The 14,727-nt window shown below is 34.2% G+C and overlaps 1 protein-coding gene and 1 long non-coding RNA gene across 2 annotated transcripts; one reads left to right on the top strand and one right to left on the bottom strand.

Moving 5' to 3' along the window:
- Positions 1-2,205: 2,205 nt before the first annotated feature.
- On the bottom strand, positions 2,206-8,783 carry LOC114280234 (purine permease 3). Its single transcript, XM_028222580.2, has 2 exons — positions 7,937-8,783; positions 2,206-2,720 (listed from the first exon to the last, which is right to left on the bottom strand). Exons 1-2 carry the CDS (start codon positions 8,645-8,647, stop codon positions 2,373-2,375), a joined length of 1,059 nt encoding a protein of 352 aa, XP_028078381.2. The 5' UTR covers positions 8,648-8,783; the 3' UTR covers positions 2,206-2,372.
- Positions 8,665-10,392, top strand: LOC145822993 (uncharacterized). The gene is made up of 2 exons (XR_014365002.1): positions 8,665-8,803; positions 9,937-10,392. It is a non-coding gene; the product is annotated as an uncharacterized LOC145822993 (long non-coding RNA).
- The last annotated feature ends 4,335 nt before the right edge of the window (positions 10,393-14,727 follow it).

Raw genomic sequence — 14,727 nt, 5'->3', positions numbered from 1 at the left:
GCCCGGTCCATGGGTGTCCCCCCGCCGCCCCCTTGCCAAGGGGCAGTTTGGTGGGGCATAGCGCGGTTGAGCGCCTGTAGCAATAGTTCTTCTTGGGAAATAGGCCGGTCGTGGTACTACGGTCAGGTGTGCCACCTGGGCCAATGGCACGAAGGAAGGGACATCTGCTCCACATATGCTTCAATACCGTTAGGCAGTTCTGCGTGTACTGTTGGGAGGACTAAGCCTTTACACGCGTAAGGTGGTGAGAGGCGAGTACTGCCACCTATCTTGGGAAGGACAGCAGAGGTAGTGCGCGCATAATCTTGAGGCTGCATAGCCAGCCTTGAAATAGGGAGGAGGGCGAACGTTGGAGGTATGCAACTTCTTCCCAAAAAGAGAACACTCTCTCTTTCTCAATCTTCTTCCTCTTCCTCAAGTGAACTGACTTGATCGTCGGAGGGTCTATCCGGCACACCACCGCCGGGCAGCTCACCGTTTTTGTGTTGCCAGGTAGACGTCGTCAAGAGAAGCTCAGAGTACAAGGAGTACGGAAAGCAGAGGATATTTCGCCCCCGTACAATTATATCAAAGGTACACTCAATGATGGTTTATTTTATTCATGGACTAATGATTTTACACTTGTTGGATACTCCGATAGTGATTGGGGAAGAGATTTGGATGAAAGAAAGAGTACTTCAAGTTTTGCTTTCTACTTGGGAAATGCTGCATTCACTTGATCACTTAAAAAGCAAGCAATTGTCACTTTGTCTACTTGTGAAGCAGAGTATGTAGCGGCTAATGCCATTGTTTGTCATGCTATATGGTTAAGGAACCTGTTGAAGTACTTGGGATTTCCACAAGAGAGTCCCACAGAGATTTTTGTTAATAATAGATCGACGATAGCCTTGGCAAAGAATCCGGTGTATCATGAAAGGAGTAAGCACATTGACACTCGTTATCATTTTATTCGGGAACATGTGAAGTAAAACGAAGTGGAGCTAGTTCATTGCAAGTCTTATGATCAAATTGCTGGCATTTTCACAAAGCCTTTGAAGCATGATGTATTCAATAGATTGAAGATGATGCTTGGTATGAAGACTTTTGAAAATTGGGTTTAAGGGGGAATGTTAGATATTGTAAACCCATTTTGGGGTGTTTGGTTACATGTGTATTAGGCCTTTTTGTAAAATTTTTATACTTTTGTACTTGTAAGTAAAATGTGCTTTTAGAACATTTTAATTTTTAAATTAAAAAAAAAAAATAGAGACAAAAATACTCAGAAAGAGGAGAAAAACGTGTGAAAAGAGAAGGGTTTTTTAAAGCTGGAGGAGAAAGCTTTACAACGTGGAGGAGAAAGCTTTGTAAAATTGATTTTTAGTGAAAAAGTGCAAATTTTTGATACCCAGATAAGTGTTTACTGATGCTTTTGTTTTTCTGATTATTTGTGCTGAAAGTTGTTTGCTTGAAGCTGAAAATCTGCGCAGCAAATTCAGATTGTTGATAGCTGTGTTTGTGCTCTGTTTTTGGTCTATCTGTGGCTGTTTTTTTAATGATATTGTGCATGTAATTAATTCCCAAATTTCCTAACAACAGTAGAGTAGAATTTTTTTAATTTTTTATAAGCACATGGGATGGTGAGGTGCAAATGAAAAGTTGTGGAGGTGCAAGTCTCACTTTTTGCTCCATGTTTGTGTTTGTATATATATATATATATTGTTATATTGTCAAGTAATTCTCCTTTTTTTAAAAGGGAAAATAACTGTACAGTGGTACAGTGAAAAAAGATTACAAAACAAATAGTAGAGTAGATTTTTTTTAATTTTTTATAAACACATGGGATGGTGAGGTGCAAATGAAAAGTTGTGGAGGTGTAAGTTTCCCTTTTTACTCCATGTTTGTGTTTGTGTATATATATATATATATATATATATGTTTTGTTACATTGTCAAGTAATTCTCCTTTTTTTTAAAAGGAAAAAAAACTGTACCGTGGTACAGTGAGAAAAGATTACAAAATAAAAAGTATAATATTTTAATTATTAAAGTGTGTATAAATTTTATCACTAATTTATAATTTTTTTTTAACCCACTGACAGATAATTCCCTTTTTTTAAACAGGCATTATGTTATGTTTGATCTCTTAAAAGTTCCCTTTCCCTAATCAATTTAAAGTGGGACACACGTACCTGGAATCTTTGCTATGTACATGTACGTTGGCTGTATGTCCACCCAAATAGATCTAACAAAAAATCCACGGATCACATATCAAAACCAGCAAAGCCATGGAACCAGCTCAACAAATTAAGCTGTAGTATATGCATTATATAGACGGGAAGGAGAACACAAGTGGATTATTTAAGTGCTATGCTCAGTATTGTTTATATACGTTCATCATGGAGCGGTAATAGTCTGTGGCAACTCTGTTTCGGGATTCAGAGTTCCAGTCTTCTTGTTGCTATCTTTTCGCTCACCATAGAGGTAGGAAACAAATCCCCAAAGGGAGAGAACAAGAGAGACCCCTTTCTCTGCCTGAAACTTTTCGTGGTATAAAATAACGGCTGAGATTTCAGTCACGGGGAGGAGAACCGCTATTATAATTGCAGTGAGCAGAGATGAGGCAAAGAAGATGACTCCAATTGCGCCCAGATAAAAACACTGCCAAATTATGCCACTGCATACCAGCACCACATAATATGCTGTTTCCCCAAGTTCAAATTCTCTTGCCTCCTTCGGAATTGCCTACAATATATAGAGGTGTAAGTTGGTTTCAATTCATTACAAGGTTAGGTATGTCATTTTCTTACTTTTCTTGTTTCAAACACAAGTTTTGAAAACCTTGCTTTAGTCTTGAACTAGGAAGCACGGATACGGATACGGGATACGGATACGATACGATACGGATACGGCGATACGATAAAATTTGAAAAACTAGGATACGGGTACGGCGGGGATACGTTCGTAAAAAATATTATTTTAACAATTTTTAGTAATGCAGTATGCATAAAAATAAAACCTAAAGCAAAAGACAACTTGATAAAGAAGAAAGATTCCTATAAAACTAAGAGTCTTCAAGGTCAATAGCTTCAACTTGTACCCCTTCATCATTGAATATCACAAGACCTTAGCTAAAGTCAAAAAACCATTCTTAAATAAAAATTTCAGCAAATATACTTTTTTAAGTCATCAATGATAGCCTAGGAAACACGGATACGAATATGGTGATATGGGGATGTGAATATGGCGATATGTCAAAATTTGAAAAACTACGATACGGTACAACGGGGATACATTCATAATTTTTTTTTTATATAATTTTAATAATGTAATATGCATGAAAATAAAACTTAAAGTAAATTAATAAATAAGGAGAGGGATTCCTATTAACCTAAAAGTGCTCAAACATTCATAAAACATCCAAAACTAAAAGCAAAAGCAAAAGCAAATGCAAATGCAAATTAAACATCATCCTTACATGCCAACACCAAAAAAAGAATGAGAGCAGAGAGAAGAAACGTGAGAGAGTGAAAAATTGAGAGAGAAGTGAGAGAGACAACAAGGATAAATTCTATTACTTTAACTCTCACTATATTCCTCTTATCAAAGAACTAAACAAAATATTATAAGTAATATATAACTTCGAGTATCCGATACTTCAAAATTAAGTATCCGATACTTCAAAATTAATAAAAAATTAATTAAGAAGTATCTGATACTTTTAAGAAGTATCTGATACGTATCCGCGAGTATCCGAGGAGTATCGGTATCCGATAAGTATCCGATACGGATACGTCACCCCTTTTGAAGTATCCGTGCTTCATAGGTCTTGAAGAAGTTTTTTTTTGGGAGCCATTGTGGAACCTTTACAAGGTATGGTTATTTTGGATTCATTATTCCTACTAAGTAAAATGATTATATCAAGTAAGTTAGGACACTAAGAAGGATTGTCCACAACGATTCACCCCAAGGAGGATTGATAAGTAGATTACTTGTGAGTTAGAAACACACACCCAATTCAGAGCGGGTTGGTTTTTCTCCATCTTGGAAAAAAATATATATGATTGTCCTCTAGTTTACTTCCACCTTCTCTATATTTTATTTTATTTTTTTCTATTTTTTTTCTTGCTTCTGGCAAACCTAATTCATTGCCAACAATTTCTTTTCATCCCCTCTTCCATCTTCCTTGATGTTCAATCACCACATTCCCTCTTTATTCTTCTATCATCCTCTTATTTTTTTCCACCCTCTGCAAACCCTAATGTTATACTTATTTTTTTTTTTAATCATTTTGTTTCTCTTACATAAAACATTTGATTTAACTCACTTTTTAGAAATTTAAGTTTTTATTTTTTAGTAATTTTTTTAATATTTTACATAGTTTAAAAAAAAAAAAAATTAGATATACCTAATCCAGATACACTAAAAAAGTATAATATTTATATAATTTTTTTTTTAAAAAAAAATTCACCAAAAAAAATAAATAAATAAATTTAGTTGTATTATGTGTAAAATTATTGATTTTATTTTTCATAACATAAAATAAAAATAAAAATAAAACTAACATGTATAGTTAATATAATGGTAAACTTGCATTATCTTATTGGTGGAACACTACAAATGCCTATCAAAATATACTTTTAACCATCTTAAACTTTATTTTTTATTGAATTATTTATCCACTAAAATTATGAACAAAATATAGTATTAAATTTAATAGATTATTGCAATCTAAGAAATTAAAGAAGTAATGAAAATAATTAAATTTTAATCTTAAATTAAAAACTATAAAGAAAAACAAAAGAATTGAAATCATGTTTAATATGATAGAATTTTCATTTCAAAACATAATATTTCCGTTTTTCAAGCAAAGTATGTACATATATATTTTGGATTTTGTAAAACAAAATAAAACATGAAAGATTAAATTCGGAGATTACAATTTTCTGCAATCTTTGTAGTCAAAATACAAAATCTCAAATGCTTGGAATAAAAAATAAATTCTTGAAGAAAAAGAAAAAGAAAAACCGAGACTTGCATTCGATGGCAGATTGCGGACTGCTGGCATTCATTGCTGATGAAGGAAGTTGATGAAGTATATATATTTGCAGTAGTGGATTGTTAGAAGTAATGGTTTAAGGGGATATGGATAGATGGGTTGTTTTATATATATATATATATATATATATATCAATTTGTTGTAGGATAGTAAGAGAGTGGGATTGAAAGTATTTGAGGGTAGGAGAGATTTGTTTGAGGTAGGAGAGTAACAGATTTGTTTGGATATGTGTTTTTTTTTTTTTTTTTTTTTTTTTTGTTGACAACTTTTTATGGATAGGAGTTGTGGATAGTGGAAGAGTGGAAGTGAAAGTCTTTGAGTGTGAAGGACAAACGTAGAATAGGAGAGAAAGGTGGAAGAATATGAGTTTTTATTGTTATAAAAGTCTTTGGGAGGGAAGGAAAAGAGCTATAAACTCAAAAGAGAGGTGCCACGTATTTTTCAAATTTATGAGAATTTTAAAATGTCATTTTGAAGCCTTTTAAAACAGCACGACATTCTATTATATATATAGTATAGATTTGTCACGTAATAATGTAATGATATACGATCCAAAAATAATAATACAAAATTTATGAAAAATAATGCAATACATTATATTCATTCATTTAAAACCAAAAAAATTATTGGTCGTAATTCCGATTTTTAGTGTTGTGTACATGTGGTCTTGTGTTTGGTGGTAAATCTGTTTCATGGGTTTGAAACTCCACTTCTTGGTAGACTTTTCTCTCTCTTGGTAAGTATCCTAGGAATTCAAAATATAGTAAAAAAAACATTATAATTATTTAAATAGAATCTCAAAGTTCCCTGTTGGATCCAATCACTCTTAAAAAACCACTTTCACACAATAAGTGTTGTCACAAACTCACGTGGTTGGTTCGTTTAAAAAAATAAAAAATTACTACACCAATTAATAAATTTAACAAACATTTTTACTTAGGGAATTTGGTCATAACCCCCTCGCTATCTAATTTCTCTTTCAAAAGGACAAGAATTATATAAGTACTTTCAAAACCCCCTGATATTTTAAAACTTATTTCTTTTATTATATTACCCTCATATCTATCAGCTCTCCTATTAAGACATTTTCACTATGTATTTCAGAGTAAAATTTTACTCTGTATAAAAGTAAAATTTTACAATGAATGAGAGTAAATTTTACACTCTGAAACTAAAAGTAAAATTTTACTCTGTATGAAAGTAAAATTTTACTCTGAATGAGAGTAAAATTTTACACTCTGAAACTAAAAGTAAAATTTTACTCTGAAAAATAAGTAAACTGTAAGACTCTGAAGCTAAAAGTAAAATTTTACTCTGGTTCTGTCAAATGAAAAAAACAGAGCAATAGAACCAGAGTAAAATTTTACTCTGGTTCTATCAAATGAAATTTGATATTTGAAATTTACTCTGAAAAATCGATGGAATTTTGAGTTTTGAGCTTTGAATCAGGCCTATAATCCTTGAATCAATCAATGTTTACTTTGAAAAACATTGAATCATGCCTATAATCCTTGAATCAGGCCTATAATCTGAAAATTTTAGAGAAATCTCAAATTTTCATACCCCGGTTCTTCAGATTTTTCAGATTTTACAAAATTTTCAGATTATTAAAATTTTGAGCTTTCAAAAATCTATATATTCGAATTTAAATATCAAAACACACAAACACACACACACACACATATATATATATATATATATATTACAGATTGGAATATGTAGATATATATATATTCGAATTCAAATCTCAAAACACATATATATTCGAATTCAAATATCAAAACGTACAAACACACACACACACACACACACACATATATATATATGTATCAACGCGATTTGCAAGTTCTCCACAGCTCCGGCCATGGAGGAAGCTAGGATTAGAAGAGAGAGACGAGATAGAAGATGAACAGTTGAAGGAGAGTTGAAGGAGGAGAGTTGAGAAGATGCAGAGAGAGATCGTCGGAGCTTAGGAATGACACAGCTCTGGCCATGGAGGAAGCTAGGGTTAGAAGTGAGAGAAGATAAATTTTGTATCTGGATTGTGTATATGTGAGGGTATAATAGTCTGATAAAATATTTAAATAATAAATTTTGTCATTTATGTAAGATTTTATAATTATGGGGGGGTTTAGAAAGTATAATTTTTTTCTTAGTCCTTCTAACAATAAAAGGAAGGTAAAAGGGGTTTATAGCCAAATTTCCTTTTTACTTACTCATGTGACATTATTATGTATTATTGAAGTGAGTCTTATTTCAATTTTTGTTTAGCATTTTTTGTGTGAATTATAGTTCATGGCTACTTCTGCTTAATGTTTTAGATTGAATGCTGATATCTCTCCACATTAAAAAATGTATGATCTATATATATCTATTTGAAAATTCGACTCAAGAATGAATTTAGGGGTGGCAAGCAGGGATGATCCCCATTTTATGATTTGAAAAATCTTTTTTACTACACTAGGTTTAGCTATTAATTACCTCCAAACTAAATAAGTTCACCCTACTAAATTTTTAACTAGACTTAAATATCAATTAAGTTTTTCTTGTGAGAACTTCAATTTGTGGCTACTTTCTCTTGATGTTTTTATGGACAGAATGCCACTATCTCTCCGATAAGAAATGTATGGTCTATGCATATCTGATACTTCTACTTTCTATCAATCAAATAGGACAAAAAGGCCTACTATCCACTTGTTTACTTACAAACCATTTATGTGGCAACAATGCTATAAAAACAAGTAAATCAATAACCAGTTATGTTTAGAATTTTCCTTTAGAAAAAATACATTCCTACTTTTGTTTATAGTAGCTATAACAATAATATTATGTATATATAAAAAATATTTCAAAATTAAATTTATTTCGGATGTGTTTGTTGGTGAGAGAGAGAGAGAGCTACCTTGAAGTCATTATTGATAATCATCCCAATAGTGCAGACAACAGTAGCAAAGAAACACATCACCAGCTGAAACTCTATCAACAGCGTGTAGCTAATGGCCTGTCTTGCCTTCTTGTATGTCCACTCCACCAATGGCAAGATGAACCCGTACAAAGCTGCGGCTGCAACTGTCATGAAGAACCCCACAAAATACTCTCTGTTAGACTCTCCCTTTGGATGGTCACTGCTCGTGTGAAGAGCCAAAATTCCAGCTCCAACGGTGAGCAAAAACACCGCGTTGATTGAGTACGAAGTGAACTTTTGCTTCACAAGAAGGTATGCAAAAAGTGCAGTGAAACCCAACTGGGAGGCAATGATCAGAGCCGCAGTGGATATGGAGAGGCGCGCAACCCCATAGGCATAGAGGTAGTCATCGGCACCAGTGAGGACACCGATGACACTGGCGCCGAGGAAGAGCGGAGGCTTCATGAAGAAGAGCTCGGCTCTGGAGCCTCTTTTGGAGCGGCGGTGGAGGTAGGTGATGATTAGAGGGATGAAATTGAGGGGCCAACCGCCAGTTTCCAACCAGCTTGAGAGCCATATTCTCTTGCCGCCATGAATGAAGTAAAGGCGCATCAGTGGGCCACCGCAGTGGCCGATGGTGAGGAGGATGGCGCTGAGCAGGAGGAGTGTCCTCTTCATTTTTTTGTTTATGTTTTGGGCCGTCTCCATGTTCGTATCAATGAGTAGGAGGAGGGTGATCAACAATTTCGCTCTCAAGACTTGGGGCTTGAGTCTAATGGCTCTAGTCTTCAATTGGAGGGTGGGTCCAATTTGGACTTTCAAATGGAGTTGAATAATAAGAGCCTACATGTACGGCTCCGTTTGGTAAGTATCTTCAAATATAGTTTTATCTATTGATTTGAGTGTGTTATTTATTTAAAATTTTTAAATCATAATTCTATATTCATTTTTCAAAATTCAATTCAAAATATAATCATTACTTTTCAAAACTCATAACCAAACATATAATTCAAAACTCTTTTCAAAACTCAATTCAAATCAATATTTTAATTTTTAAAATATTTAAATATTTAAAAAATATTTTAATTTTGTTAAGATTTTAAATATTTAAATATGTTACGATTTTTTTAATTTTTTGAATATTTTTAAATATTTTAATTTCAAAATATTACGATTTTAATTTTTTACATTTTAAAATATAATATAAAAATAAATTCAAACTCTATTTTATAAAAATATTTTTAAATATTTTAATTTTTTTGTTATGTATTTGGTTACAATTTGAGTGTAGAGTTGTGAAAGTAGTATGAAGTTTCGAATTATGTGTTTGGTTATGAGTGTTAAAAATAATTTCTTAATTGAGTTTTGTTTTATGTGTTTGGTTACGATTTGAGTGTAGAGTTGTTTTTAAATTTAAAATATTAACATTTTAAATTATTTAAATTTTTACGATTTAAATTTTTTGAATATTTATTTTAATTTTTTACTTATTAAATTTTTTAGATTATTTAAATTATTTAAATATTTATGATTTAATTTTTTTTGAATATTTATTTTTTAAAAAAATTATTTCCTTTGTAGTATTTTCAATTAAGAAATTATTTAATGTTATTTTCTGTTAATAATAACTTTTTTTAATTAAATTTTAAAAAGAGTTTGGTTATGACTGTTGATCAGAATTTTTAATAGTGTGAAAGTAGTGTGTTTTGTCATGAGTTATAATAATTTGAATTAAGTTTTGAAAACTCTTTCCAAAACTCGTAACCAAACAAATTTTCTTGCTTTACATGTCAAATCAAACTTTCAAAACTCAATTCCACACTCAATTCAAATCTCTATTAAAAAATCATAACTAAACAAATTTTCTACACTCAAATCATAATTTCACAACTCACAAATTTAAAATACAGCTCATACTCTCAAATGATATTTACAAAACTCTACCAAACGCAACCTACATCTTTGTTTGGTTGAACACTCTTTGACCCATGCTTCAGATAGCTTAAGCCCATGCTACAATGTTTCTGTCCAAGTCCAAAGGCCTTACAAAGTCATCTGAGCATCATCAGCAACCAGCTCAAGAGCTAATCGAGAGAGAGATTTGGCGAAAATCAGAGGAAATGTTCAAGAAAAGGGTACCTAGGAAGAAGTTATTGAAATTGAAAGATATAGTTGAATTGCCTAATGGGTGGTCGTAAAAAAGCCTAACACCCTTAACGTTATGGGTTCAAGTCACGGAACAATCACTTTATACAATATGTCAAAACTTACGTGTGTACCTAATCTTTTCTCTCCTAAACACACGTTAATATGTACTAAATGGGTGGTGGTCAAAGAAGTTGAAGAAAGGAAAGAGAAAGAAAAGAACAAAGATTACGGTCGAATCATCACCCTATTCAGCAGATTTTTCTTGATAGAAATTGACTGCTTCTTACTGAAATTAGGCAGTAAAAGATCTGGAATTAAAAGGAAAAAGTTTTACTTCAAAGTGTTCAAGTAATTAGTGCAATTAACATAGAAATTTATGATCATATAGAACACAACTCTAAAACATCAAAGTAAAGCATTAACTTAATAATCTGACAAAAAACTGCAGGAAATTGGTCAAGTATGTTTGATATGAAAACTCTTGATTTTTGGCCACAGTAGGCAAACTAAAAAGAACAGTTAGTAATGTTAAACCCATAAAATCTACGATCAAAATAAGCAAGGGAGCTCAAGGTTGAACAAAGATGAATAGTAATAATTCATGTTCTCATGGTTATAAATTATTTACTGACTGTCAGGTACATTCAGCTCAATATGGCCTAATCCCTTTCCAAATCATATGTTCTTGCTCTTTTCTCATAACCCAATCTGTATTTATTAATAATAATTCAATAAAAAAAAAAATCTGTGTTAATTCTTGCTCTTCCTCTTGTAGTGGCTGATGCTAATTGAAGAAATTTCCCCCTTTATTTCATTTTGCAATCCCTTTTCATTTTCAATCATGAATTCTCATTTCCTCCAGTCAAAATTTCACAATGGTCTCTCATTTTCAACCACAATTCAACATTTCCTAGTAAATTTTTACAATCATACTAATCCATCCTATTACTTTGATACTAGTGTTTGCTAGGACATTCAATTGGGAATGTATGGCATCCAAAACAAGTTAAAAAATACATGAAAATCAAACCTCGAAAGATGTTTGCGAATCTCAAAAATTGAAACCTTGTGGCATCGACCGACTCAATTTGAAGCAGAGTCGTTGAGCTCCGTTGTTGTTGGTAGCTTTTGGCTAGTCAACAGGCGGCATTAATCGGCAAGGAGTGAGACGAGATGGGCTAGCTCCAGTATGCGGTGTGTGAAGTGTTGATGTTTTCGTCTCAGTGTTGAGAAATTCTTGTGCGTATACCTATACTTACAGGAAACACTATATCCACCACATTATCCGAGGCATAATTAAAAAAGAAAAAAATGTCATAACTAATGGGATATAACTAACAAATTTATGAATTATAATTAAAATAATTTCGTAATTAAAGAAAAAATTGATCATAATTGTAAAAAAAAACAAACATAATTAGTGGTGTATATGATACATCCGCTTTATATGGTGTATATTAAAATTTTCCTGTACTTATACTTATCTATCTATTCTAATCCATAAGGTGAAGGTTGTTGGGGGTGATAACACATTTGTGTTTCATATTTTAGATTTTTTCAAAACACCGGTTGTTGATATTTATGCGAAATAAAGAAAGACTAGACTTGAAACCAAGATTATAAGTTTGACAAAATAAATCCTTACTACTTGAACAATACATATTACACGTGCATTTTTCTTAATCATTAGCCGCTAATATATGTATAAGTGAGGAAGACTCTGCATGGGTCTTATCTGGGTATGCATAAATTGATCCAAACACCATCATAAAAATAAAAATAAAAATAAAAAACATAAGCTTCACTGGTTATCGTTTGAGACTGTGAAAGAGCCAAGGTTGCTTTCGGTTTGGAACGTACTCTTCGACGCATGTATCCTGCGCTCGGTTCGGATGTAAGACAAAACTATTTCTAAGGTCACTAGTATTTCCCAAGCGAAACTGGATTGTGCAATTTGGCCGTCGACCATCATGAGTTTATTTTGATAATTTAAATGATTTATTTTATAAATTACAATATTTAAATAATTTTATTAAAAAATTTCTATCCAGATAGGTTAGTTTATGATATTTCATAAATATTATTTGTAAACTAAATTATTTATTTTTTGAGAGACAAATGTAATAAATTAACATGGTTACTATTATAATTTTTTACATGAATGATCTATATTAGTTTACAAAATGAAAAATTTAAATCATCAAAATAAGACTATAGAATGGATATAATCTGATTTGTAATAATAAAACACAATTTATAAGGAGTATTTTTTTAAAAAAAAATTCAATAACCCGAGGCACAAGAGTCTTGAGCACCGAATGGTTATTGGGTGCTCGTGAAGTACTGGTGCTTTAAGGTATTGTGATTGTAGAAAACGTAGAATTTGTGATTTTGTATTGGGTGATTACGAAATATAAGGAGACATAATATATAATGATAAGCGAAAGAGTATGAACATGTAACGTTCCAAGAATATTGAATAATTTTTCCTTGAGCACCTTTATTTTAAAAATAAAATAAAAAATATTCTGGAGCACGTGGTGAGTATGCCTTCTAGCTAATTAAACTACCCCTCAAGCATAATAATAAAGCATACACTCATACATATTGTGGAGACATATTTTCTGAGTGCCAACACGTGGCCAAGTTGACGCCGAAGTGTCAGCCGAGGTGCCACGCGTTCTGGTCATGACGCCGAGGTGATCTCGGCTAGGCCGAGGTTATCTCCGAAGATATCAGAGTCTGGGATAAGCGAATAAGGGACAAGAATCCTAAAATGAGAGAAGACTTCAATTTGGGTAAAGATAAGACTTTTAAAGAGTTTATCCCAATCCTACTGGGAGTCCAAGATTAGCAGTAAACCTAAGTCCACTAGAGCTAGGCTTCTATTGGGACTAGGATTGTATTGGCTATAAAAGGGAGGCACCCCCATGGGTCTATGGTACGCAATTTATATTCTGAATAGTGAGTTAATCACTTTTGCTATCTTTGGGAGATAACTGACTTGATCATCGGAGTGCCCCCGGGTGGACGAACCACAGCCGGAATCTCTTTTTTCTGTTGCAGGTCATTCGGGACTAATCTATTATGCCAGTGCTCTCCAGCTAAGTACTAATTTGGCAGTGTGGTCGGAAATTGACACTCACAATTTGGCGCCGTCTGTGGGAAAGAAATGAGAATAAATGGCCAACGACGAACAGAAAGAGAAGGTTGGGGATGACACCCCTACTGGGAGTGGGAAACCTGTAGACCTTGACGTCGAAGGAGACAACTGCAACGAAGAGACTCGTGATCAGAATCACGGAGGAAATGACGTCGGCCAGGAAGGCGACGTACCAAAGAAAACGGACCAAAGCGGGTATTATAACGAGGACGACCTTCAGGTATGGAAGGATAGATGCCTACGGAGGGACGATGAGGTAAAGGGAATGGCGAACAAATTGGCGCACCTGCAAACGGTCGTCAATTTCATGATGCAGAACAACGTCATGCAGCCACCGTTCCCGTTACAAGATACACCGATTCCAGCGGCCAAGAAAGATGCCCGACAAGATGGGTAGAAAACAGTCCCTACAGTCCCCCAGCACACTAGGAGCGAAAAACACTTTCACCGGCCTTCAAGGGAGGTCGGGCGAGGAGAGTCGAGAATGGAAGAATCTCGAAGGACATATCGCACCAAGGAAGCAGACCCCAAAGAACATCGGCATGTTCAAAGGCAGGAGTTGTGCTTCGACGCAACTAATGGAGAAAGGTCGAAGAGGGTTCACAATGAAGCTGAGAGCAGTGCACCTAAAAGGCTGAAGTCAGGAGATAGCCGAGCTCCTGGTCGGACCAAGGAGGACCTAAGGGATTACTTACAGAGGAGGCAACAAGATGCTGAGGTAACCTCCCCGATCAAGCTGAGAATGTCATTCTCGGTAGAATTAGACAAATTCGAAGCCCCGAAAAGGTTTAGCATGCCGAGATTCCAGATCTACGATGGGAAGTCGGACCCCAACTTTCACGTCAGTTTGTACCTGAACTCGATGGCGTTATACACCGGGAACGAGCCATTGCTTTGCAAGGTGTTCCCCTCATCCTTCAGAGAAATTGTATCAGATTGGTTTCACAAGTTGCCGAAAGGAACTGTGAAAACCTGGGAAGGCCTAGCCGAGTTGTTTGTGGCCAGATTCGTGACGAACAAACTACAGCCATTAAGGATGGATGCCCTGATGGCTCTGAAAATTGGCAAGGATGAAAGCCTGAGGGCCTATGCCAAAAGGTACTATGAGATATTCAACCGGATGCCAGAATGCAACCAAGAAGTGGCGGTTGTATCATTTAAGAACTACCAAAAAGATAATTGTCTGCTCTGAAAATCATTAGCAAAAACACTGCCAAAAAGTATGAAGAAATTGATGGCCAAAATAGAAAAGTACGCCAGGGCCGAGGAGGATACGCTGGGAATAAAGGCGCCGAAACCAGAGAAGAAAAACGGCTCGCCGAAGTGAGGCCGAGGTGATGGTGGCTATAACAAACCAGAAATCGGATTAAGGGCTGCTCAGGCAGTCACAATCGTATTTCGAATTCCGGTTTACAAAGTCTTGGAGAAAATCCGAACCCAGCCCTATTTCAGAGCACCGACAAGGGTACCAGGAGAG

Source organism: Camellia sinensis, chromosome 3, assembly GCF_055761805.1.
Source record: "Camellia sinensis isolate YWXY chromosome 3, ASM5576180v1, whole genome shotgun sequence".
Lineage (NCBI taxonomy): Eukaryota > Viridiplantae > Streptophyta > Magnoliopsida > Ericales > Theaceae > Camellia > Camellia sinensis.
This window is presented reverse-complemented; position numbering and strand designations above follow the sequence as displayed.

Excerpts from the sequence above, each read along its gene's own strand:
- LOC114280234 (XM_028222580.2), bottom strand. The coding sequence starts at position 8,647 with ATGGAGACGGCCCAAAACATAAACAAAAAAATGAAGAGGACACTCCTC. Across the intron at positions 2,721-7,936 it reads TTATCAATAATGACTTCAAG|GCAATTCCGAAGGAGGCAAG; the intron begins GTAGCTCTCTCT and ends TATATATTGTAG.